Source organism: Eptatretus burgeri, chromosome 7, assembly GCF_056783735.1.
Source record: "Eptatretus burgeri isolate ZD-2024b chromosome 7, Ebu_testis_v1, whole genome shotgun sequence".
Classification (NCBI taxonomy): Eukaryota; Metazoa; Chordata; class Myxini; order Myxiniformes; family Myxinidae; genus Eptatretus; species Eptatretus burgeri.
This window is the reverse complement of record NC_140967.1, coordinates 52,121,713-52,148,782: the sequence shown is the minus strand read 5'-3', so window position 1 is coordinate 52,148,782 and position 27,070 is coordinate 52,121,713. Positions and strand designations below refer to the sequence as shown.

The following is a 27,070-nucleotide window of genomic DNA, read 5'->3' as shown; positions in this document are numbered from 1 at the left end:
GGTTGTTTTGTGCAACAATGGGTGCGCATGACAGGTACTCCGAACTGATTACCACACCCTGGCTTTGATGCAATCTATCCTTCAACGGTAAAACGATATTCATCTTTCCCAGTTAGATATAGTTGCCGTTGAAATTACTGAAAAAAATGTCGTGCTTTGTTTTTGATGCCGACACGGTCAAGATCAACCTTACTGGTCGTCTATCTACAAGCCACAAGCAGTTTTCTGGTCGACCCGGGCCTCAGTTGGCCCAGCTGCTGTGGGGCTCTCCATTTGCCGGCCATGAGGCAGATTTTGGTTTGTTGGTGGTAGGGAACAGGGATGAGTGACCTGCCTGATAGGTTACTCGGCTTCCTTCCTGCTGCTCTGTGGGTCTCGGCATTTCCCTCCACAGTCGCAGGTTGTGAGTGAGATTTGGCGTTTGAATGGTGGTATAAGGTCAACTGAGGAAAAATATCACTCATTGTTTCCTTGATGGTTTTTCCCCTTTGTTTCTAAAATAAATTGCATTTCCACTTTATGCAATTTATTTTTTTTTTGTCACCTGCTACTAACCTTCATTCCAACAAGCCATTTCACTTATCAGGACCAGGAGTGTGGGGTGGGGGAGGGAGAGTTGGCAGCTAGAAATAGCCAGTATTGGATGAATAATTAGTGAAATTTCTTCTTATGTTGTGTGTACATTTCAAACCTTATTTGGAAATCAAATCCCTTTTTAAACTGTTCTCTGCTTTGAGATGCATCATTGCCATGGCATGATTTATCCAACCAACCATTCGCATCATCAATATATTGTTCTTGGTATAATGTAGCTTTGTTTTACTAAAATACTGGCAAAATGCACTGATTTAACATGAAAATATCAAAATTACAAACTGCTTGAAAGTAGTGATTATCTTGAAGCTTTGGATATTGCCAGACTGCCAAGTACCATGTGGTAGGTCCCATGCTGACGCATCTACCATGTTGATGTGTTGTCACAGGATCTCCTTTGTCTTATCTTCCAAGTAGTGTGGCTAGATCTCTGTCTCGTCATTCTGTTCGTATTGCATCGAGGTAGCGTGTGTGCGTGTTGTGTTGCGTTTGCCTCTGCATGTGCATGTTTTGCAAATTTTTGTTGTAAGGTGAACGACTCCAACTTTGCATTATCATAAATGAACCGGTCATCTGGGAAAATGAGCGTTGCTGGAAAGCTTTCCCCAGATATATGGCATTTCACTTTCACCTTTGACTTCACCAGCAACAAGAACAGAGAACAAGGCTGGGAGTGGATTGGGTGCAGAAGGAAGATAGGCAGCTGTGCCGGCTGCTGCCCGATTTTTGTGGTTGGATTGGCAAGCACCTGATTAAGTTTGAACCACCAAGAGCCCAACGAGCCGTCTGGTGGTCCAACAAGGGGAACCATAAATGACATCAGATCAACAAATCCATGTAGGAAATTTGGCTAACAGATCAGTTTGAGGGGGGCCACCGCTAAAGTCTTGACACAGCTTGACCTCCGTGCCATATTGGAGGACATCATATTTTGTGAAGAGTGGCAGAATGGTTTTAATGTTAGCTTTTTGCTTATCACTTGAATATTGCTGTTTGTTTTCATTTTTCTTTTATTTTTGTGCACTGTTTTGGGATTTGTATTTGATGTTTCCAATACACTCCTTGAAGGTTGCAAGACCAATTGCTTTGCATGCAATTTTGACAAAATGCTGAAGCTGAGTCGAAGAAAAAAAAAAATTGATGAAGTGTAATATTTGTTTGTTTATGAGGAAATGTGTTCCTGCATTTTCCTTCTCGATTTTCATCTTATTCAGCTGTAGATGTAGGAAACATCTGCAATGGCAGCTGATGAGCTGCAAACACCATCCTGAGCGTGATTTTTCAAAGCAGCTGCACGCTCGATGGATACAACTTGACTGCATGTGGCTGCCAGACGGAGCGCAGCCACATATAGCTGCGTCTGGCTGCTGCCAGGAGCCAAGATGCTTAACAGGGACTCAATCAGTCCTTGGATCGTACAAGATTGGAATAAAGAGGGGGGGGTTGCACACAATATATATGATTGCAATCGATATGTCGATTGACTAGTGGGAGGTTGCATTGAGCATCTGAAACGTAGGGGTATGCGTTTGTGTTTGTATAAAACATCTGTCTTGGAAGAGGGGAGGACCGAGAAATGTGTGTGGATATACAAGCATGTATGAGAGAAGCACAGAGGTGCACGGACTGTTTCCTTATGTGATGGTGACCTGAAATACCGGGCACGGCAAGCCTGGGGCGCAGAGCCAGAGGGCCTCCTTAGAGCCGGGCGGGAAGCGAGTGGGTGGGAGTGCGGCGTCCATTGGCTGTGTAGGAGAAGAGTGGGGGGCATTCGCCAGCTGTCAGGCTGCACACATTTTGTACACTCCTCCTTTTCTCTTCTTATCTTATCCTGCGTTTCGTTTACCTCTTTTACGCCCGTCACTTTGGACGGACACCGACCCAATGATTCTCCCTTCCCAATGATCCGCAACTTTGTCCGCCGCGGGATGGGGCGTTTACGAGGTGGTACGTGTCTGCAGTGGAGATCCGCATGCTCCGAGCATGCTTGATTTGTATTATTCACCACGATACGCCATCCCCCACCCCCCTCCGAGAGGAGAGGTGGGACACTTCCAATTCTGCACATTGGGTGTTCCCCGGAGATTCCGATCATTGTCCACAGACATCGGTCACGACAGGTTATCTGATTTATTGCTGAAGTTGTCCTTCGGTGATCATCAGGGAAAATCTTGCGTGAATTTACAAGTGATGAAAAGATGGACCTGTGAAGTGCCATGCCAAGGGGTGAGAGAGTTTTTGCAAGGGTAAGGTTATAAAATGTTAATTACCAACATGATCCACATTCTGGAATTAGATTTTTCGTGTATCTTGTATTTTGAGGCAGAGGTTACAAACTTGTGTTTCTCACTGCTTGATGTGCTGCGGATATTTGTTCACATGGTGAATACAGCATGCAAACAAGATTTTGTTTTGCTAAAGTGTCAGCCGCCTGCACTATTGTTCTGTGTCCGGACTGGGTTCACCATATCATGCCAGGCCAATTCCTGTTCCACACCAGACATGGTCTATAACTTCATATCTTTCTGCCATATGGCAGGCAGCCTTCCTGCCAGGACATACACCACTTGTAGCTGAAGTTTGGCCTTCCTGCCTGTTCCTCCTCTTCTGATACTTGTGCATTGTGGCCCTCACGAGCCGGGCACCATCCCTTCAGTGGCACACCCTAACCACCCTCCCCCCCCTCCCCATTCCCGGGTTCCACTGCCTGACTGCCCATTCTGGGTTCCACCTCCCATCCATTTTGGGTTTGTCTACCTGCCTGCCCATCTCGGGTTCAACTGCCCGCCTGCCTGTCCTGGATTCCCTTGCCCGTCTTGGGTTCCACCTGTCCCAGGTTTGCTCTCCCGCCCGTCCCGGGTTCCACCTCTTTGCCCGTCCCGGGTTCGGCCTCCCGCCCCACCCATCGGTCCCGGGTTCGGCCTCCCGCCCCACCCAGCAGTCCCGGGTTCGGCCTCCCGCCCCACCCATCGGTCCCGGGCTTGGCCTCCCGCCTGTGCTGGGCTGCCCATCCCAGGCTCCTTGCATCTTTCCTGGTGGTCCAAAACTGATTGTCGCTACTGTGGCGCCTATCTCTAGATGACATCTTTGTTGTGGGAAATCACTGCAGCTTTGAGACTGTGGCCTCACTGCAGGATGCCACTGCAAGACAGCAGGTTCTTTGTTGGATACTGCTCGAGCCACAAGATTGATATGTGTTTGATGCTGCCATAGCCTTGAGGTGTCTCACCACATAGCTCTGTTTACAGATTTGGAGTTTCTGTGGCAGTTTTACATGCTCTGCTGCTATTGTCAGCTTTTTGTGTTTTGACAATTGTATGGTTGTGTCCAGGAATTCTGTTAATATTTGGTGGAAATCTTCCCATTAATTTCAGGCTTTTTGAAGGAAGGCTTCCATTGGTAGTTTTGTTCCACGTGAGTTTTTTTTTTTTTATATTCTGTGCTCAAACGAGGAATGGAACCATCTGGCAAGCACATGTTGCTGCTGTTCTTGACGAGTTGTTTTTTTTTTCTCCCCCCCCTCTCTATTTTTAATTCTTGCTCCCTTCCTTTTTATTTATTTATTTATTTATTTATTTAATTTTGCAGCACTGTATTTATATTAGTTGCGACCAAATTTGGCCTGAGATTTGTGAAATAAATTGCACTTTTGAGGCAACGGCATAACAATGTTGAAGAAACATTCCAGAGCATTCAAAGTTCTCGACATTTTCTGGATTCCTATGGGTTGCATCGATTTGTTCCTGTTTGTCCACCTTTTTAGTGCACACGTTAGGATCTGCAATGATTATATTTGCGTGATGGAATGCCAAAATTGAGTTTATGCTCGGAGCATTTGCAGAAATCTGTTTGCAAAGTGGGAGGTGGGGTTCTTTTTCAAAAGTTGTGTTTTTGATGGAATGTTGTTTGGACCTTTTTTTTATTATTATTTATTTTTCTGGACTTCTGAGTTGCTGCATCAGTGTGTGGGAGTCTGCATACATTTATGGTGTCAGTTTGGTCTGCTTCCATGTGCCAGATCTCTGATTGCTGCAAGAAAGGCCATTTTGCTTTCTTGGTCTGGTTTGTGTTGAGGGGAAAAGCCAATCAAGGGGCTAGAATCGCAGAAATTCTCAACATATTTTCCCAATAGAGTTCTCCATTCTCCTTAATGTGTACCATGTGGGGAATTTGTGGCCGTCAAAACAAGTAAACAAAAATTGTGCTAACTTTGGAGTGATTATTTATTTTGGAAGAAGTGTGGGCTGGATTGGTCATAAAAGTTGCTTGACCCTCTTTCCAGACTCCTTCAAGCGTGTTCAGTTTCTCGTTTTTCAGGTAAATGGGTTTCAGTGAGTTGAACCCTCTGTGTTGACTTTGTATTCCGTGGTTCTGTGAAACTGCACACTATTACAAGGACTTGCTGCAAACCACGTCGGTCTTTCATGAACGGCAGTCCGTGTGCCAGCTGAGGTATGTGACGAGAGCAAGGTAATAGTGGGTTGAAGCCGGGGGGGGGGGGTGGAGGTTGAGATTTGTGTTTGGAAAGGGAAAGCTCGCCCATGTACCAGTTGTGCTTGATGTTGAGACTCTGTCTTGGATTTATTTTGAAATGCTTTTGCTCAATTTCTTCAAGACGTCAGTCTAAATCTTTGTGCATCATGATATCGGACAGTCGTTTCAAGCGTTTAGTAATGCGTGCTAATGTTTGAGTTTGTCCATTATTCAGATGTCGAAGTGCGCCGAGCACGTTGAGGTTCCTCGTAGTGCAAATGATTTCGAGCTGGTATTTTGTTTCCTCTTCATATTCGTTTTCCCTCCCAATACCAACAGCCCTTTGAGTTGTATTTGAGGTTGTCCCCCCCCCCCCATTGATTACTCTGCCCTGATATACATATCTGAATGTGCTTTATTTATTAAAACATTTAAGTGGGTGGGGGGGGGAGGGGGGAGAGATGGACTGAGATGGTGATTTTGTAATTTATTTATTTTATGTTGAAGGCCATTTTCACACCACCTGGGTTTATGTCTCCTTGCCTGCTCGCAATAAAACTGCATCCAAGAATAATTATTTTGTACCAACTCTCAAGATTTAGAAGAGTCCAGTCTAATTTTTCTCTTCGCTTCCACGATTGGCAAAGCTGGCTGATCGTTGGTTGTTTGAGCAGCACGAGCGACTGCAAAGTATTTGCAACAAGGTTCCTGATCGTACAGAATTTTGATCCTCACAATGAACGCACTTTCTGCCTCAAGTGCGCTTTCTTTTGACTGCCTTGTACTTGAGCCGTTGAGCTGAACTTGCATTCACCTGTGCAATCACTTCCGATCGACAACATTATTTTGGGCAAAAGTGTTATGGATCTTCTGTGTGCGTGTTCTAAATCGCGCGCATCGCTCACTTGTAAGGAGTTTTGATCTCCGCATCTATCCATGTTGAACGACCTTTTTGTGTTTCGCGTTAAACCAAGTAAGGGTCCATATTGGGACGGCATGCCGAAACTTTAAATCGACCCTGCCAAACCTGCACGTGCATGGTTTACCCACATTGCAAAGTACCATGTGGTTTTTATTTTTATTTTTATTTTTCTAATGAAGGGGTGCAGCAGGTTGTGAAACTCTCTTTTCTGATTAAGATTCCATGAGGTAAAGGGCTGGCTGGTCTTGAATGGTTATCGGGTACTAGTTTCCCAAATGAATGTCATGAGAACTTCCCAAGTCAACTGAATAATCTCACTCGAGTTGTGCAAAATACGACTGATTTCGGCCAGAATAATTTCATAAAATACAAATTGGAAAAACATAATGTCTTGTATCTACTGGAATTGGTAGAACGTGAGTAAACAAGGCCTGAGCTGTGCTTTTTCTTTTTCTAAGACAGACCACCACCATATTAGAACTCGAACCACCTTGTGACAACCCTGCAAATTGCCTTCGTGTCCCAATACTTCTAGTAATACAGTTTACAACGGAATGATGAATAAAAGTGTGCGTGTCAGGATCATCTCGAGGTATGTGCACCCCCTACAAACTGTCTACCCTGCATTTGAAATCGTGACCTCGCTATAAACTGTCACGTTGGTGTTTTTCAGAGAAGATGATGCATCAACGTGTGTACCGTCCCTTGCTTGGACTGACATTGGAATGGGTGTCTCGCCTGCTCGCATTAGTTGGTGCATGTTGAGATCTCTGTCATTCATGAAGAGCTGGCGAGTTATCGCTGACACCCTGAGCAAGTCGGAAAATTTATTTCCCCTTCAGTTGAAAGTCAGACCCAGCCAGTCGATTCATCAAAGACTTGGATTTCAAAACGTTCCCTGCCAGACCCCACATGGAGGAAGGAATAATTGGGGCCATTAAAGAGGTAGTGGTAGTTGCAGTCGTAGTATATCAAAGTTATGTGGCTCTTTAACTGTTTAATTGCATTCATAACTTTATTTGTTCTACGTTATTGATCGATTTGCTGGTGAGGAGAGAGAGAGAGAGGGTGGGGGAGATTTAGTGTAAAACAAAAACTACGGATTTAGAATATAGAAGGTGGTAGCTATACAATGATTGTTTCTTTTTCCAAACGCTGAGGCTTGTGGGAGGGCTAAACAACAGGATGTAAAGTTCACATACTGACAATGAATAACCAACGGACATGAGTCAGACAGATGTATGTAGTTAGTGAGAGTGGAAAAGGTCTCGGATAGCAGCTTGGTTTCGCATGAGGTATTGTTTTGCTGCCACTTAGTGGGACATATTGCAAAGCTAGTGAAATGTTTGTCTCTCGAAAGGGGGTGGGAAACCTCTTCATATTTCATGTGTTGATGTTGGTTTGAGTTCTTGTAAGACCTGTGGACCACTTTTTAAGACTTGTGCAAAGTTAATTTTGCCTGGGAAATGGACAGGCAGAGTATTTGGGATTTATTGCGTCTTGAGATGGAGAGAATACTGGATGACGTTTAGCAACGAACACAACGTGGCTATCCACATATTGTATATATGCAAAAAAGGCATCTTCCTCCCACCCTTCGAACCAACCCAACTTCTTTCCATCCACACGTCCCACACATTCCCGTTATCCCAACCCTTATTCCTGGAATACATATGTTCCTTTTTCCCTCAATTTTATTGACCTCCACTCCTAAATGCTTCCGTAATATGTGGATAAATCCAGAGTGATTGTTATTTTAGAACTCTTAATCGGCTGAATTTGAAATGGCATTGGATGTTTGGCATTCGGAGATGGCCATGTCGAAGGGTTGCACTGCTCCTTCTCCTGAAGTGCATTACAATGACCGACCTTGTTTTGTTCTGCATGATCAAGTTATTTTTTTTTCCCCTTCAGCGTAGTGTGTGTGTGTGTGCAAGGAACCTTGACAAATGCCATAAATTTCTCATTCCCGATGATGCATCCAAGCAGAAATGTCACAACCATATTGTGTCCATGTGAGAATTGCAGGAAAGGGGGGGGGGGAGGGAAGTGCAAAATGAATTTTGAAGGACAAAGCCTATTTCCTTTTTCATGGTCTTCATTTCTTTTCCGTTGCATGAAATCAAATAGCACCACGAGAATAATTATTTATTTGGGTAAGCCACGGATGTACGAGGGTACAGTCCATCAATAGGTAAATTGATTTTGTGAATTACCTCCCAAATACGCTTCACCAATGGGGCAGGATTATATTTTTCAACATAGTCCCTACGGACGTCTACGCAATTCTGCCACTGCTTTTACAAGGTTATGTGGATGCCCTTGTGAAACAAAATTGTTGGTTGCTTGGTTGGTTCTTGATCCGTTCCTGCGCTGCCACCTGGACCTTGTCGCAGTCTGTTGCACTGTATCTTGTGCACGACTGGACTTTCGTTGATTTCAGTGTGTACTGTACCATGAGACTCTGCTACAACGGCAGCCTAATTCTGTCTATTTGTACAGGCATAGCTGGTTCTCATGTATGAGCCTGGTGTTGGCTTAGTGGTTCGGGTGGCGGCTTGGGATCGTAGTTCGAGAAGTTCTCATGTATCAATCTGTCAATCCTAACCAAGGAAGAAGACACTTCGCCGAGGTTATTGTTCACCACACACTAGACATTTCCTTTTCAACACCGTTCACACCTTTCTTACACATTGTTTCCATTATGTATACTTTGTACCATATCGTGCAGTCATTCTCTTAAGACTGTCAAAAGGTTTTACACCTTCAACGACCGAGCAAAAACCTGACGACTCCTCGTTGCGCCGTAACGGTGCATTCTTGTCGTAGAATGCATGCAATCTTTATAGCAGTATAACTAGCGCCACACATGGGCAAGTTGGGTACTCAGTGGCCAGCAGATGACTCGCACGCTCCCCTGTAATGTCGCACATCATACAATTGGATTACACTGATGCACTCTGTGTCGTACTCTAAATTCCACTATTTATTGACTTGCTCCAGTACCATTTTTGTCATCTCAAAGAACATGAATAATCCTTTTTGTCTGTTGATCAATTCCAAAAAAATTAAAAAAAATTGTACAGAACTTTAGGCTTTTGGATGAGCTTCATAAACAGAGGGCAGCAGGTTCCCTGACTGACAGGGGAGCAGGAAAACAAGTGCATCGCACATGGTTGGATGAGTGACAATGGAAAGGTGGGACAGGTGGGGGAGGGGTTGGTGAGGGGAGAAAGCACGAGGGGGCATTGGGCAGCATTTTTGAAAGACTGGAGGGGCAGGCGTGAGATGATGGATAGAGTCTGTTCATAAGATGAGAGAATAGAAGCATGAAGGGATTGAGGTGAGCATTCAGTTTGTAATTGCAGGGAGGAGCTATCTGTGGGATTTCAGAAGAATGCACGTGACCGACGTGGGAGGAGCAAGGCCATGTGTGAAGTGGTGAAGAAATGAGCATCTACCGACCTGTCTGCGGTGGGTGAGAAGTAGACCTGGGGATAGCCTGGTGTTGGCTTAGTGGTTAGGGTCCTGAGTTTGAGCCCCTGTTTACCATTGAATTAACACCATGTGGGGTTGACTCAGCCTGTCATCCTTCTGAGGTTAGCAAAATGAGTACCAGTGTACCAGTAATAGGGGCACTGCATCAGCGGGACAGCCGCACCCACAGCCATGTGCTGCATATGGTGATGGAGAAGACTTGGGGACTCTGTCATACCTCGTGGAGCAAGATGGGAAGTAGTCTCGAGTTGGGACCTGCTCAGAGTCCGTATTTTTGTCTATCTATCTCTTTTATAGTTGTGATCCAGGGATGTCAGCCCACTCGAATTATTTATTTTTAGTTCAATTTTTTTAAATTTTGCTTTCAATAGTGATCCAATTTTCATGGAGTCACTTGTACATATCATGTGAACATCAAATATATGAGTTTCTTTACAAGGAATTATGCAGTAGGATGCCACAAGGTCCATCAAAGGCTGCACTAATATTGTCAGCGTATGATTGTCCATGCTCTATCCTTTTAAATGCTGATTATAATCTTTTGCAATGACTGCCGGGGTTCGAACCACTGACTTCCAAGATGTGGAGCAGATAATCTAACCATTACATGACCGAGTTTGGTCGTTATGAGACATCAGTATCCCACTACATGTGACACACAAACACACACACACAACAGGTCATTAATGGAAAAAATCATTACACACTATGGGATTCTGAATCTGGGATCAATGAATCATTAAATATGTACCCAGGAACTCAAAACAAACCATACCAAGCCAAATTTATCTCTGTTCTGAAGTCTAAAAATAAAAAAACATTTGTTTTAGTCACAATAAACTAATGGTTTGAGAATGTTATTGCCCTGGAAGGGTCAAAATGACAGTGTGGTGATCTGTGCACAGACAGACAAATGTCACCAAAGTATCATTTGGAAGACCAACCATGGTCAGAAATGGCGCTGTGAACTCATCGACGCAGTAAGGATGCATCAAAAACAAAAGATTCCCACATCATAGTGTGATTTGATTGAGGTTATCTTGTTTGCTGCATCAAACGTTGAATATGAAACTCATCGTAGATACTGCCTTGCGGCAAACCAGGTATCTGCCTTCTCGGGCCAAGTAAAAGATTAGGTTGCTGAAATCGTGCTCACGTGCACAGAATGTGACCAAATAACACGACTCTTGCAGAAACTGCCGGTACCATTTTCTTGTCTGCTCACTCGCTTTCACAGCAGGTAGCTTGCCCGAGCATCGCCCTGCCAACTAAAACCTGTACTTAGAACAACATGCAAATGCTCTCTGTGGATGTTTATCGCAGCAGTTTTTGGCACACCTAAATCGGATGGGTACAGCTGATGTTTTCTTTTACAGCTTTTTTGTTATAATGGTGATTGAGGTTTTCTGCCTTTGTTTTGCTGTGATTGCAGCATTGTGTGTGTGTGTGTGTGTGTGTGTGTGTGTGTGTCTGTGTGCATGCACATACCCATTGTATGTGTTTTGGGCAAAAATGGTCGATCCTATTGGACGAGACCCACCCGATGGTCCAGACGGGTGGAAAATCTGTCGGTTCCAGATAATAACTGCCATAAAATTCTTACTTTAAGGCAACAACTATTTTAAGGTTTCGGATTCAAGTAAAGTGAAGTTCAAAATGTTGTTGAATTAGTATGTATATATATATATATATATATATATATATATATATATATATATATATATATATATATATATATATATATATATATATATATATATATATATATATATATATATATATATTTTTTTTTTTTATAACATCTTTTAAATGTTTTTGTTGATGCATTGAATGATTTCGTCACATTCCTGTTAAATAAATGATTTGATTGATTTATTTGATTCTTATAATGATTTTTTTTTGTTGTTGTTTAGGAAAAACAAAACAAAAAACGACTGTCTGCGTGTCTGATACTGCTAGTTTGGGTTGTGTCGTTTGTGATTGTGCTTCCCTCAGCTTTTATGAATTCTGTGAAATTATATAGTCACAGCACATTGTTTAAATACATGTGTTGCTTTTTATTTTTCTGCGTTTCTCATTGTAGCTTTCCATGCACTCTGCTTGTGCTTTGTACTGCGGTTGTCACACATTGTGTGCAGGCAACGCTCTCAATATTGGAAGCTTAGCGTCGATCCGAACATGACCTTAAGTATCTCAGCTCATCGGCAAAATGGATTATATCATTCTTCCTCCAGACAAAGAACAGTTGGAAAAAGACACCGGACTGTATCTTTTCATCAGACATTGTTCTGTCGGCCAAGTGTGGATTTTGAAGAGCATTTAAAAACTTTTTTTTTTTAAATTGGAGCCCATCTTTCAACACTTTTTTATTGCCTTTGAGTAATAGTCTGTTAATGAAACTTGTGTTTGAATCACAAGTTCTTTAACATTAGGTTCCTCGATATTTGATGATTAGATATTTTGGCCAAACTTTTTCAATTGATTACTTGTAAAAAAAAACAACATTTTTTCCCATCAACTGACTTCATGTGAATCGATCAATAATCAAAGGTCTAAAACCCACTGGAAAGGAAGTTTTATGTTGCGGAATGGTGACTTCTGAAAAGAAGCCTGACAGGAGCAGCTGTCAGGGGCCCTCGTAATAACGTCATTATAGTTAAAGGTGCAGACTCTTCGCTTGATCCATTGCGGTCTGTATGTGCACCTGGCCCACCACAGGTGCCATGGCAACGATGGCTATAAGTGACAAGTGAGATATTCTGCATAATCGTTGCATGCGTGCAGCTGGTTGTCAGAAGGTCAGTGCATGGAATCCTAACATTGCTGAGCCTTCACCATGGCAGAGGTTAGATGTTTTAAGAACGAGCTATTTCTATAAGCATAGTTGGGAGTTGGATATCTTCTTTAATGGTTGTTTTGGGTGCCAGTACAGGAGTGGTAGCATTGTCTGCATCACACTCTCAATATTGAGACAATGTGATGTCGAATTAAGGTTCAACCTCAAGGCAATAGTATCTGTTCTGGAAGATGACGTATGTGAGATGCCATATGTGCATCACCTATTTGGTGGTTGATGATCTCTGGCTAAGCAAAATGACAAAAATAAATTGTAGATTGGATGAAGGAAGTGATTCAAAATGTCCATGGTTCATCAGGTGCAAGACTCCGTATAGCCTTAGGCCGGCGCAGGGATCGCCTGGTGGCACAGACCTCGTTAGTGGAAGCTTGTGTGGCTGCATTTCCCATGGGTCCTATTCTGCTTCCTGGCAAGTGAAATAGAAAATGATTTGGGATATTTCCTTGCAAGTGCACAGACGCGTGCAATTGTCGGAAATGCAAAATCTTTATGAAATGTACAAATCTGTGTTTGAAATGATAAAAGATGTCTTTTCACATTTGTAAACCAAAAGCTTTGAGAACGGCTGATGTTTGTCCATCTGTTGAAGATGCTCCTTGTTTGCTCATGGACTGCTGTGTGTTATATATATATATATATATATATATATATATATATATATATATATATATATATATATATATATATATATATATATATATATATATATATATATATATATATATATATATATGTGTTGGGAATAATACCCTTTTTATGCTGTTTGTTTCTTTCCAACTCAAATTCACTCACTTGCAGTTAATTAAAATGTGTTCCTGCTTGCTGTTCCAAAGGAACATTGTGTGAAGAGATAACAAATATGGTCAACCTTGAGTGATCCGCAGGAACATTGTGTAAGTGGATCAGGGAGTAACTTCACTTCCTCGATCTTGCTTAATTCACAGTTGTTGAAGGACATAAGCCAGTTGGTAAAACAGCTGGTCCTGGGATGAAAGGAAGGACAAATTGTGTAATGGAATTTGTTGGAGATAAACCGTGTGTATATATTACATATATATATTGTTGCGAATTCGCGCCCGCCGGCATGTGATCGGCCACGTGACTCGAATCGCGGCACGTCGCCCACCGGACGGACAATTCTGTCGTGACCCTCTCGGACTAACCCCGGGAGCTAGTCACGGGTGGGCCTTTCGGCCTCACCACGATCGTGCCAATCGGCCACCCGCGTGGGATAGGGTTGTTCGCCAAACTCAACGTACCGGAGTACCCACGCAGATGGTAAACCGGGCGATCGCACCTCGCCGCAGGTCGACTCCGGACACGGGCCGCTTAAGCGGTCCGTTCCGTGCTATCGGGATAACCGAGCGGTGTTATCGGCCTCGACGGTTCCGATTAATTATCGGGCGTATTAAGCCCACGACGAACCCATTACGTGAAGCAAGATGGAGATTCAAACGAAGGAAAGGACGCAGCGAAACGGGGAACAATCGGACAAGCACATTTAATACGGAAGCACGGAAGGCACGTATATTACAGTCACAGGGATACAATAAAAGCAATACACGTATTTACAATCACCGTAAAGAAACACAACAAGGAACGATGCAGAGCTACAACCGAATACGAATTACTATACAGAACACTTATATAATTTTACTTCACCAGACTGGCGCCACACACACACACACACACACACACACACACACACACACACACACACACACACGTTTACACAGAACCCAAAAGAAATGGAAGTCACGACTTCCCTGAGCGTGTCGAGTCCCTCTCCGACGTCCGTCGACATGGTCCCGCCTGGCTAAGACTCCGTGCCCGAGCGTGGTAGGCAAGGCGTCTCCGGCGTGCCTCGTGCCTGCACGTGTTGGCCACTTGACGCCACGGACCGAGTGTTCGGCGCTATCCCAGCGCGGATGGGAGGGGGGGGGAACGTGGATGCTTGAAGTCGGGAGAGGGGAATGGCGGACGCTCCTTCCCGCCAGCGGGGTCTTGCGACTGCCCCACAAAAGACCTGGCCAGCGGCCAACAGGACGAGCGAGCCAGAAGACGAGAGCAACCACGAAGCAAGTATATCCACCGAGCAAGAGCATCCACAAAACTGCTTCTCCCATCTCCAACTTTTATATCCTCGGAGCTCCGCCCTGTTGCTCCGCCCCGTTCTTTGCTCCACCCCCCTTCGAGGCGCTTCGAGAAAGGTCTCGAAGAGGGGCGTTCCTCCTCCATGGCCACGTCACACCGCGCATCCACCAATCGAGCGCCAGCTGCCCTCCCCTCGCTTCTCTCCACTCACACCAAGCGCGGAGAAGAATGGCGCGAAAAGCCCACTGAGCGTCCTCGTTGGTTTTTATTTGAAATAAAAGATTGAGAAAGAAAAACGACTGACTCAAAGCGTCGCAGCCCAAATGAATCACATTTATTCCCTCTAAACAACGGGATTGGGGCTAACTACACATGTACTTAAAAGATATCTCACCTGCAGAACCTGAATGGTGGTTTGCGAATTTCCACAGCCGTAACAATATATAAATATATATATATATATATATATATATATATATATATATATATGTATATATATGTATATGTATATATATGTATATGTATATATATATGTATATATATATATATATGTATATATATATATATATATGTATATATATATATATATATGTGTATATGTATATGTATATATATATATGTATATGTATATATATATATATATATATGGATATGTATATATATATATATATATATATATATATATGTATATGTATATATATATATATATATATATATATATATATATGTATATATATATATATATATATATATATATATATATATATATGTGTATATGTATATATATATATATATATATGTATATATATGTATATATATATATATATATATATATATATATATATATGTATATATATATGTATATATGTATATATATATATATATATATATATATATATATATATATATATATATATGTATATATATATATATATATATATATATATAAATAATATATGAGGGAGTGACTCGACCATTCGGGCAGAGCACTCTCCGGGTTACCTCAATTGTTAATTGGTGTTCCTGGTGTTTCCTGCTCTCCGTGCGGCCGCATGTATTGAAAGATAATAAACAATTTTCTCTCAAGTACATCGACGTCTTCACGCCTTTGTAAAGGGTGATCGACGCCTCGACATGTGTCTGTATGTATGTACATATATATATATATATATATATATATATATATATATATATATATATATATATATATATATATATATATATATACAGCCTGGTGTTGGCGCAGTGGCAAGGGCAGTGGCTTGGGACCCAAGAGGTCCTGAGTTCAAGCCCCGTTGGGACACTGAATTAATATATGTATATATATAATGTGTATATGTATGTATATATATATATATATATATATATATATATATATATATATATATATATATATATATATATATATATATACCAAGTAGAAAACACCAGGGGGTTGACTCAGCCTGTCATCCTTCCGAGGTCGGCGAAATGAGCACCAGTTGTACTGGGCCCGGTGTATGCCCTGGTTAGAATAGGTGTACCATATCCCTGTGTGTCGTAAGAGGTGACCAGGGTTGCGTCAGGAAGGGCATCCGGCGTAAAAACCTATGCCAAATCATTATGCGGACAACAAAACGAATTTCCATACCGGATCGGTCGAGGCCCGGGTTACCAACGACCGCCACCGGTACCGGTGGTCAGCAGGGTACCAGTGGAAATTGTGCTACTGCTGGGCGAAGGAGGAGAATGAGACGGGGAAGGCGAGTCCGGAGGCAGTGGGAGAGGGGGAAGGGTAAAAGTGTGGAGGTGAGAGTTGGAACTCTGAATGTTGGGACGATGACTGGCAAAGGGCGAGAGTTGGCTGATATGATGGAGAGAAGAAAGGTGGACATACTGTGTGTACAAGAGACCAAGTGGATGGGGAGTAAGGCGAGGAGCATTGGAGGTGGTTTCAAACTGTTCTACAATGGTGTGGATGGGAGGAGAAATGGTGTCGGGATAATCCTGAAGGAAGATTATGTCAAGAGGGTATTGGAGGTGAGGAGGGTGTCTGACCGAGTGATGAGTGTGAAGTTGGAAATTTAAGGGGTGATGATGAATGTCATCATTGCATATGCCCCACATATGGGGTGTGAGATGGAATATAAAGAAGATTTCTGGAGTGAGTTAGATGAAGTGGTGGAGAGTGTATCCAAGGATGAAAGAGTGGTGATTGGAGCAGATTTCAATGGACATGTTGGGGAAGGGAATAAAGAGGATGAGGAGGTGATGGGGAGGTACGGTCTCAACAAGAGAAATGTGGAAGGGCAAATGGTGGTAGAGTTTGCAAAAAGAATGGAAATGGCAGTGGTAAACACGTATTTCAAGAAGAAGGAGGAACACAGGGTGACATACAAGAGTGGAGGAAAGTGCACACAGGTGGATTACATCTTAAGTAGGAGATGCAACCTGAAAGAGATTAGTGACTGTAAGGTTGTGGCAGGGGAGAGTGTAGCTTGACAGCATCGATTGGTGGTCTGTAGGATGACTTTAGAGGTGAGGTTGAGGAAGAGAGTGAGGGCTGAACCAAGGACCAGATGGTGGAAGCTGAAGGAGGAAGACTGTTGCGTGAAATTTAGGGAGGAGGTGAGACAGGCGTTGGATGGTGGTAAAGATGGGTGGGATGATTGGGCAACGACAGCAGAAGTTGTGAGGGAGATAGCTGGGAAGGTACTTGGTGTGACATCTGGACAGAGGAAGGAAGATAAGGAGACTTGGTGGTGGAATGAGGAAGTACAGGAAAGTATAAGGAAGAAGGGGTTGGCGAAAAAGTGGGATAGTCAGAGAGATGAAGAAAGTCGGCAGGAGTACAAGGAGTGGCGTCGAAAAGCAAAAAGAGAGGTGGCAAAGGCCAAGGAAAAGGCATATGACGAGCTGTATGAGAAGTTGGATACAAAAGAAGGGGAAAAGGATTTATACCGATTGGCAAGACAGAGGGACCGAGCTGGGAAGGATGTGCTGCAGGTTAGAGTGATAAAGGACGCAAATGGGAATGTGCTGACGAGTGAGGAGAGTGTGTTGAGAAGGTGGATGGAGTACTTTGAGGAGCTGATGAATGAAGAAAATGAGAGAGAGAGAAGGTTGGAAGAGGTGGAGATAGTGAATCTGGAAGTGGGGTGGATCAGTAAGGATGAAGTGAGGACTGCTATGAAGAAGATGAAAAGTGGAAAGGCAGTTGGCCCAGATGGTATACCAGTGGAGGCATGGAAGTGCTTAGCAGAGATGGCAGTGGGTTGTTAACCAGATTGTTTAATAAAGTCTTGGAAAGTGAGAGGATGCCGGAGGAGTGGAGATTAAGTGTACTGGTTCCGATTTTCAAGAATAAGGGTGATGTGCAGAGCTGTGGAAATTACAGAGGGATAAAGTTGTTAAGCCACACCATGAAGTTGTGGGAAAGAGTAGTGGAAGCTCGGTTGAGAGGAGAGGTGATGATCTGTGAGCAGCAATATGGGTTTATGCCAGGAAAGAGCACCACTGATGCGATGTTTGCTTTGAGAATGTTGATGGAGAAGTATAGGGAAGGCCAGGAAGAGTTACATTGTGTGTTTGTGGATTTAGAGAAAGCTTATGATAGGGTGCCAAGAGAGGAGTTGTGGTATTGTATGAGGAAGTCGGGAGTGTTGGAGAAGTATGTGAGGATCGTGCAGGATATGTATGAGGACAGTGTGACAGCGGTGAGGTGTGCGGTAGGAATGACTGACCGGTTTAAGGTTAAAGTGGGATTGCACCAAGGATCGACTCTGAGCCCTTTCCTGTTTGCAATGGTGATGGACAGGTTGACGGATGAGATCAGACTGGAGTCTCCATGGACTATGATGTTCGCGGATGACATCATGATCTGTAGGGAGAGTAGGGAGCAGGCTGAATCGAGCCTTGAGAGGTGGAGGTACGCACTGGAGAGAAGGGGAATGTTAGTCAGTAGGAGTAAGACGGAGTACATGTGCGTAAATGAGAGGGAGGGTGGTGGTATGGTGCAGTTGCAAGGAGTTGAGGTGGGGAAGGTGGATTGGTTTAAATACTTGGGATCAACTGTCCAAAGTAACGGAGAGTGTGGGAGAGAAGTGAAAAAGAGAGTGCAGGCAGGATGGAGTGGGTGGAGAAGAGTTGCAGGAGTGATTTGTGACAGAAGGGTAGCTGCAAGAGTGAAGGGGAAAGTATACAAGACGGTAGTGAGACCAGCTATGTTGTATGGTTTGGAGGCGGTGGCGCTAACAAAAAGACAGGTAGCAGAGCTGGAGGTGGCAGAGTTAAAGATGCTGCGATTCTCGCTGGGAGTGACGAGGATGGATAGGTTAAGAAATGAGTATATTAGAGGGACAGCGCAGGTAGGACGGTTTGGAGACAAAGTGAGAGAGGCGAGATTGAGATGGTTTGGACATGTGCACAGGAGGGAAGCGGAGTATATCGGGAGAAGGATGTTGAAGATGGAGCCACCAGGCAGGAGGAGAAGAGGAAGGCCAAAGAAGAGGTTCATGGATGCGGTGAGGGCGGACATGCGGGTGGTTGGAGTGTCAATGGAAGATGTGGAGGATAGAGCGAAATGGAGACGGTTGGTCCGCTGTGGCGACCCCTAATGGCAGCAAGCCGAAAGAGGAAGAAGAAGATATATATATATATATATATATATATATATATATATATATATATATATATATATATATATATATATATATATATTACACACAGAGTGAAGGCTCAGCAAAAATGTGTGGTATATATATTTTACACATACATGCATATACTATTGCATCTGACACCCATTAATACATGTTTCAACAGCACCAGGACCTTTCGTCCTGAGAGATGGTCCAAACGGTCTTTTAAGGCACTGCGTTCAATAATTGCTTGATTTTACCCTTCCCCAATATTGCCCAAATGAGCCAAAATTGACAGCAAAATCACACAGAAAGCAGATAGCTGAAGCACATTTTCTTACCATTTTTTTTTCCAAAGGGTTTATTTGAAAAGCAAAGTAAAGCGAAGAGGGTCGACAAGACTGTGTAATAAACGAAACAAACCACGCCAGTCAAAAAAAAAACACAAAGGAGAACGGGAATATGCAAACCTATATACAGGAATGAGAACATGCAAAACCTAATCAAACGGAAGACTAAGAAGGAACCAGAAGAAGTAACAAGCAAAGATGGAGTCATCAGGACGAACCTGGATAAGATTCGGGTTTCAGCTGCTGCTCCACAACCCTCAAACCCATCCAGGTGCAGCCAAGTTAGCCTTCCAGGTAAAAATTTTCTGCCAGAATTCACTTCTCCGAAGAGAGATGGATAACGAAAGAGAGGAATAGAATAAAAGAGGTGAAAGAGAAGAAAAAGTAAGAATTAGAATGAACTCGAATGGTACTCGGTAGAGCGCATACCTTCGCCACGTAATGCCTGATCCACAAGAACATATCGGGCTCAATACATTTTTGAAATATCATGCTATACAGTACAATTGTTGTAGTGAGGACGACCGCTAGACAGAGCAGTTGGGCCGTCTCTCCTCCGAACACCTGGAATTGAAGGTCGCCGCTCCACATAACTCGGAAGCTGACGGGTCACTTAATCGACCGTGGTCGCCAATATTTTGACGGCGTGGGGTAGGGTTTATTTGTCTATTCCAATTTACCTAAATACCCACGCCATCTAACTACCGGGGAAGCCACACCCTCGGCAGGCTTCGTCCAAACTGAGTCGCTGTTACCGACTCGGGTCCGGCGTAACCGAGCGGGAATTACCAAAACCTGCCAGTCCAAATAGCAATTTACGGCACAAACGGCCTCCCTAATTCTCAAGCCCAAACCATACTGGGCCAATGAAAGAAAGCACAGACAACGAACTGGAACATTTAACAGTTATTTATTTACAATGTAAGATGGAGGGAAGCACAGCGCAGACTTAACCACGAATAAGAATGTAGGCAAATGTACAATGGCAATCACTTAAACAATTTCTACTTTTCAGTCTGGCCACAGACAGGCAGACACACCCAAAAAGAAATGGACCTCGTGGGTCTTTATTCGGCCCTTCAGCTCGGGATGGAAGGCGAGCTGAGAGTCGGTCTGGCCGGGTACCTGGCTGCCTCGTGCGGTTTTATATGAGAGTCGGAGTCCGTGGACGGGAACGGGGATCCCCAGCTCGAACGCTCCAACACAACCCACCACGGTGGGACTCGAACCCATGATCCAGAATCCAACGAGCCCACGATCCTCGCTGCCACGAACGATGATCAACGACATGAGCACCAGCACGACCACCGACCACCAAGGAACCCCCAAAAAGACCAAGACCGTGACACACTACCAACCAACACTGGATACAGCTCGCGATCCTTCTTATTCCTCCCCCGGCGGGTGGAGGGATCCGCTCTGAGGTAACGCACCTCCAGATTGGTCGGGGGGCGTTGGGCAATCGGTGTCTTCCCCTCATTGGAAGAGGCAAACATTCCATCTGGCTGGGGCGGGGTTGGCTCTGAGGTGATCTCACCCCCGATTGGACGAGGGGAACATTCCATTTGGCTGGGGCGGAGTTGGCCCTGAGGTGATCTCACCCCCCCCCCCCCCCCGATTGGATGAGGGGAACATTCCATTTCACTGGGGCGGAGTCGGCCCTGAGGTGATCTCACCCCTGATTAGATGAGGGGAACATTCCATCTGGCTGGGGCGGAGTCGGCCCTGAGGTGATCTCACCCCAGGCTATGTCCGTAGCCTCGAACACATGCGTAATGGCGCTGAAGAAGTGGAGGGGCATTTAATGCAGAAGACTAACTAGAAAGAAACTCGTAGCGCACACATGAAATTCCCATTAGACATAGGGGAGAGATTCTAACTACCCACATATACTTAACGAAATAACTACACTTTGGGTTAACTGTATGTGTGAATGCGAATGGTTTACAGATTCGTAACAATATATCGTTTTTACCCAAATCTCTCGATGGTAAAGAATCACTTGTGTTTTTTTTTTGTATACCTTGTGGAGGCTCGTATGAGAGCTAACACGCAACGCACATCAATGGGGGCATGAGACAAGAGGGGTGGTAGTGGGAAGGACAAAACAGTGGGGAACAGCCACATTAAGAGATCTGTGGAAGGGAGAGGGATGGGATACACAAGATGGACATTCCAGGACTTTCAGGAAGGAAAGCAGGGAATTTGAAGGAGTTGGGTTTGGGGTGTATTAACTGGGGTAGAAAAGATCGAGGATTTGGATGGGGGATGATAAGAGGTGGTGGTGAACAGCTCTTCTTGGAGGCCTGGAGGGAAGAATGAGATTGAACAGAGTGAGGGAGTTTATTCAAAAGGTGGGGAAAAAGAGGAATTAAAGAGTGAAGGTGAGCAGTGATTCATGATTTTGGTAGTTTTACCAGAAGGGGTTTGTTGGCAGACCTTTAGCGCCTTGGGGAAATATGGTGCGGACAAAGCACAAACAGAGCAGGGGGGGTGGGGGGGCGTATTAAAAAAAAAATGTGAAAGGAACAAAGATGTTGGCAAGAATCCTGACAGATACATTTCACAAGCTACCAGAGGCCCATCAGTGGGGAAGCAAAACCCACTGGGCACCAGAGATCACACTTGTACAACAAGACAATAATTCAGGTGGGACTTCACTTTGTCTACGATGCACGGGGTGGACGCAGGAGTCGATGCAGTCTGCTTTAGAGACCCTGTGCAAGACGATGGTGTCCAAAGACTATCTGAAACAACCATGAGCAGGGCCAGCAATGAGTAGGTCTTCAACCAGGTCATGTGGTCCTCTTTGTCCTTTTCCCCAAGGCCTCCTGGTCAGCACTTCTTCCTCAAAGTGCTTCTTTGCACGCCGTACACATGGAGCTCTCCCATCTGAGGTCTTTCTTCTTCTCTCCAAAGGCAGGGTGATACCACCTTGGGTCTATCCCAAAACTTCTGCAGAGAAAACCACGATAATTTCTGCCAAACAAACTGCCTCACAAGCTCCTCCATGGACCACTTGCTCGACCTCCTTCCAAACAAGCCCCTCTTCGTTCTCTTCTCGTGGACTCGAGTTCTCTTCTTCCTCCTGGGTGGTATTCCTCTGGGGTGCACCCACGGGGGAAGCCTCAGTAAAAATACAAGTATATTGCCACTTCTGGCACCACAGCACACTGCACCGCCATAGCTGAGATACACTGGCCAGACGTCTTAATCGTGCTAGTTGCACATCTGTGGCATGTGTGTCTTGCAATGGGAAGCCCTCACCTCGCCCCACCTACAAACGAGGTGTTTATGTATACATAATATCTCTACCCTGTCTATAAATTACATACATTGCCTTTTCAGCGTGCCGTGTAACAAACGACTTCCTCTGCCAGATCCCTGTTACGTGGCAATCGAACCTTCATGAAACACACGGACCACACCACACTACACTACACTTGCTGCAGTCTAGCTCTGGATCCCCCCCTCCCCCTCCCCTTTCCCTGGACCAATACGTACGTACAGAGTGGTCCAAAATGATGTGCAACTTTTCAAACAACTGTCATAACTTTACAAATGCAATCCTCTTTCCTTTATTTTCAGGTTTCTTAAAGAACAAGGTTTATATTTTATTTTCCATCACAGTTTCAACAATGTCCAACATTTTCTCTGTGCCACAGTGGATGCTCATTTTGGAGACTTGTTGCGGCAGTCATATGTCTACACAAACGCAGTTTTGTAGGTTCTGCCTAAATATAAGAATTGCCCAATACAAAACCATCAAACGTATTATTGAATGGTTTAGAGACACTGGAAGTATGAAAGGACACAGTGGTCAGAAGCTTCCAGTAAGAATAACGAGATAGAGGTTGTCAGGAGGGACTTTGCAGGCTTCTCTGAAAAAGTCTACACTCTGACTCGCACAGCTGGTGGGAACTTCTCACACGACTGTTGGTGGAATCGTACACGATCGTCTCTAACCGTATCTGTACAAGATAGTCACTGCAGCACTAGACCAAAGTAAAGAGGGAGAGGTTTGAATTTTTCATGGTCACTGCCCAGCAGATTTAAGGACAACAGGATTTTCTAGACATCTTCTTTCGTGAAGAGGCCCTCTTCCATCTCAGTGGCCTTGTGACCAGAGAGAACAAGTGGTTTCGGACCGAACACAAACGTCTAGAACAACCAGTTTCTGGAGTGAAAGTAACCGTTTGAGTGCAATTGGATGTAGCGGTACAATAGGACCTTTCTTCTTTGAGAACAAAGTCGGACAAATGGAGACGGTCAACACAAGTAGATATGTGAGACATGCCACAGAAAAGATTGCTTCCAGCACTGAGAAAAGCAAGACCTCACTATGATTTTGGTCATCTTCCCACAAGACATTCAAATGATGTTTTGGAGTTTTTGAGACGTTTCTCAATGGACTGACGACCCATAGTCTCCCTACTCCTGGATCTTTCTCGTCACGACTATCTCCACCACATACCAACTCCAGTTCTCAGACGTGTCACGCACAATTTCAGTGTCATTGTGGCAGCTGTCACCCAGAGGTGCAGTGCTTGGATTGATCAATTCATCATCGAATAAAGATAGCGCTCCTTATTGCTTGTGGAAGTATTTTTTTCATGATGAGAAATAAAAATTAAACTAACCTTGTGTGTTGGATGAAAACAAACAAGATTGACCAATAACAAAAGGTTGCACATAATTTTGGACCACCCCCAAAAACAAAAAAACAACAAAACGAAAGACGTGCACCAGAGCAATATTACGGTCAGCCGACGTGCCTTGTTTGACAAAATGCCCAATTCCAGAAATACTCTATTTCCTGCAAGGATTTTATTTCTATTTTATTTTTTTTTTTTTTTGCCAGCAAGTATGGAAATTCTCCGATTTCACCAAAGCTCGCAGATTATGCCTATCGTGTAATAATATTTCATATTCCCTTTTATTTTGACAAATGCATTTGATGGCAGCAGGTAATGGTCCATGGGAAGTGGTCAGAAACTTGGCCTTTCTTGCCACAGCTGGGCTGTGAATACTTATTATGGTTGTCCATCACCCCTACAGTTTGCATTAATCTTCACCATGCAGACTGCTGCTCATGAGGCATGTTTGTACCTGATACAGTGCCAGCCCACAAGTTCTCGTATCCCACTGAAACCCCTGGTCATGCTTTGTCCATGTTATTTGTGAGTATTAATTTGTGTATAACGTAAAGTTGGAGGAAATTCTCCCTCCCATGTTACGTCATGATATCACAAATCATTCCTGATTTATTTATTTATTTATTTATTTGATTCCTGCAAGGCTCAAAGTTGTCATGCATTTTATTTAAATTGCTTTTATTTATTTACTAGTTTTATTTACCCTTTTGGATCTCCCCAAAAAGATTTGACTCACTTCATCATCTTCAGAACTTTGAAAACTGTGCACAAATGTAATTGGCTCCCACAGACCCTTTTTCAGGCTCGGGGAAAAGGAAGTTTAACGGATATCTGAACAGACTTGGAGGAAGAATCAAAATTCACTTCTATGCATATGTCCATAAACTAACGGTGGAAAAAAGTTCCTATGATCCACCCCATTAAAAAAAAATTACACAAAATGATGGACATGCACCCGAGCAATATTATGGCCAGCCGACATGTGCCTTGCCATATTCCCTCGTTGAATATCTGGAATTTGCACGTGCAAACTGTGCACTATGCCTGGTGTTGGCTTGATGGTTCTGGTGGTGCTCTTGGGATCCGAGAATCCTGAGTTCAAATCCCACTCAGCTGTTGAATTAATACCAGGTGGAGTTGACTCTGTCTGTCATCCTTCCGAGGTAGGCAAAATGAGTGCCAGCTTGCTGGTATCCTGTGTCAGAGTGGCAACCCATCCAGGATTGTGTCAAATAGCCAAGGAGACTGCTTAGGCAGCACCAACGCTCTGCACAGAGCATTGCCGAGATGGATGGATGGATGGATCCTGTGCACTGCACACACAAATTGTCATGAATGTCTGCTGACTCGCATGAAAGTGATGCATGTGATACGAAGCAAATTGCAAGGCAGCATGATTCAGTGAACCATCCCAGCTGTGAAAAACATTTCTGTTGACGTCTAAAAGGCATAAATGTGATGCCACACCTTATCAAAAATCAATGTTTATGTGCCATTTGCATTCTTCATAGTGGAATGCCACTAAACGTTATGGCTTGGTGTTTCGGTGTTCATTGGAACACCATACAGTCAAATTGGCAATATTGGAGACCGTCCACATTTTGGGCGAACACGTGTAACATAACGTTGGCAGGATAACCATATCCAGTTGGTGCACTTCAGAAATCTGCTCCAGACAGCAAGATTGACAGCTCGCATGATCCCTGGCTTGTGACCAATCAGTGCCAGAACTGTCAGTAATCGGTTGCGGGAAGCATAACATCCAACCTCGACGACCAGCAGGACATCCAATTTTGTTGCCACATCATGAACATGTGCGCCTCGCTTGGTGTGAACAACGTCTGAAGTTCAGGAGACGATATTGGGCTGCTATCCTCTTTACAGATGAGTTGAGGTTCCATCTTGACGGGAGTGATGGCTGTTGTCGCGTTTATCAATGGAAACGGGAACGTTTTGCTGACACATGTGTTGTGCAACATTCGTTGTTCAGGGATGGAAGAGTGTTTCTATTGGGAGGCATCACCGCACATCACAGAACCCAGCTGGAGATAGATCACGAATGGCAGTTTGACAGGTATTCGGAACTGTGATGTTTTCCGTCCTCCCATCCCTCCCATCACTTCAACAGGGGAATGCATGCTCTCACATCACACGACTGGTCTCCGACTTCATCGCACAACAGAGCATTCCCATACTTCCCCGACCGGCTGTTTTGCTTGATATTTCTCCCATAGAACATGTGTAGGATGAAATGGAATGACTATTGCGCCGTCTTCAAAACCAGCTGGGGATGTCGGCCAAATTGCGGCAGGCTGAGGTACAAACCTATGATGACGTCCCTCTCAAGCTTTCTTCAACCATCCTGTCATCAATGAGGTGCCGTTGCCAAGCTTGTGTCAACGCAAATGGTGGTCACGCCAGAAACTAAGATGTTTCCTTACTTTTGACCACACCCTCTTCGAGCCTCTAGCGACGGGTCTTGCACACATGTGTTGACCTTCTCATTGCCTCCATGTCCATCTGATGTGCTGATTTGACGACAGCAATCATACTTTGATGTGTTGCGGTGCAAGTCTTGTATGCTGAACAGGACAATGGGCACAGAACCCTTTATCATGGAGACGCCTCAAGACTGTGTTGACACTTGCCCATGTGAGTGTTTGCACTACTCTGGGCAGTTTGAAACTGATTGCGCAGATGGGGCAGGTAAATGTGTTGGTCCTGAGCAGGAGTTATCCTGGAACATCCATTTCTTGGGATAGGATGTTGATCTATTGGGATATCTATTGTTGATCCATTGGCTTTCCAACGTCTTGTGAGGTCATAAACAGTCACACTCGTCTTGATAAAGAGCCTTGCAACACGACTCGTTGATGACCCTGCTTCAAGGTTTCCAATTATACGATTCTCCTCTTTTTCTAACAGACGTGTCATTGTAAAGGATTGTTAAAGAATCAAATCCGTGTGTTCTTGGATGATCCACATGCTGATGTCTCGGAAAGTGTTTCAAA

The 27,070-nt window shown here is 44.1% G+C and overlaps 1 protein-coding gene across 14 annotated transcripts in view; it reads left to right on the top strand.

Moving 5' to 3' along the window:
* Positions 1-27,070, top strand: part of LOC147023252 (protein CBFA2T1-like) — a 251,142-nt gene that overhangs the window by 78,289 nt on the left and 145,783 nt on the right. Inside the window, exon 1 of one of the 14 annotated variants that reach the window (XM_085888480.1) lies at positions 2,390-2,820. The exons of 9 other annotated variants lie outside the window; for them this stretch is intronic. In XM_085888480.1, the coding sequence (XP_085744606.1) occupies positions 2,811-2,820 (10 nt within the window). In that variant the 5' untranslated portion in view covers positions 2,390-2,810. Of the gene's footprint in view, positions 1-2,389; positions 2,841-3,605; positions 3,750-27,070 lie in introns of those variants that run through there. 4 more of the 14 variants (XM_085888481.1, XM_085888490.1, XM_085888491.1 and 1 more) reach the window with 4 other exon arrangements.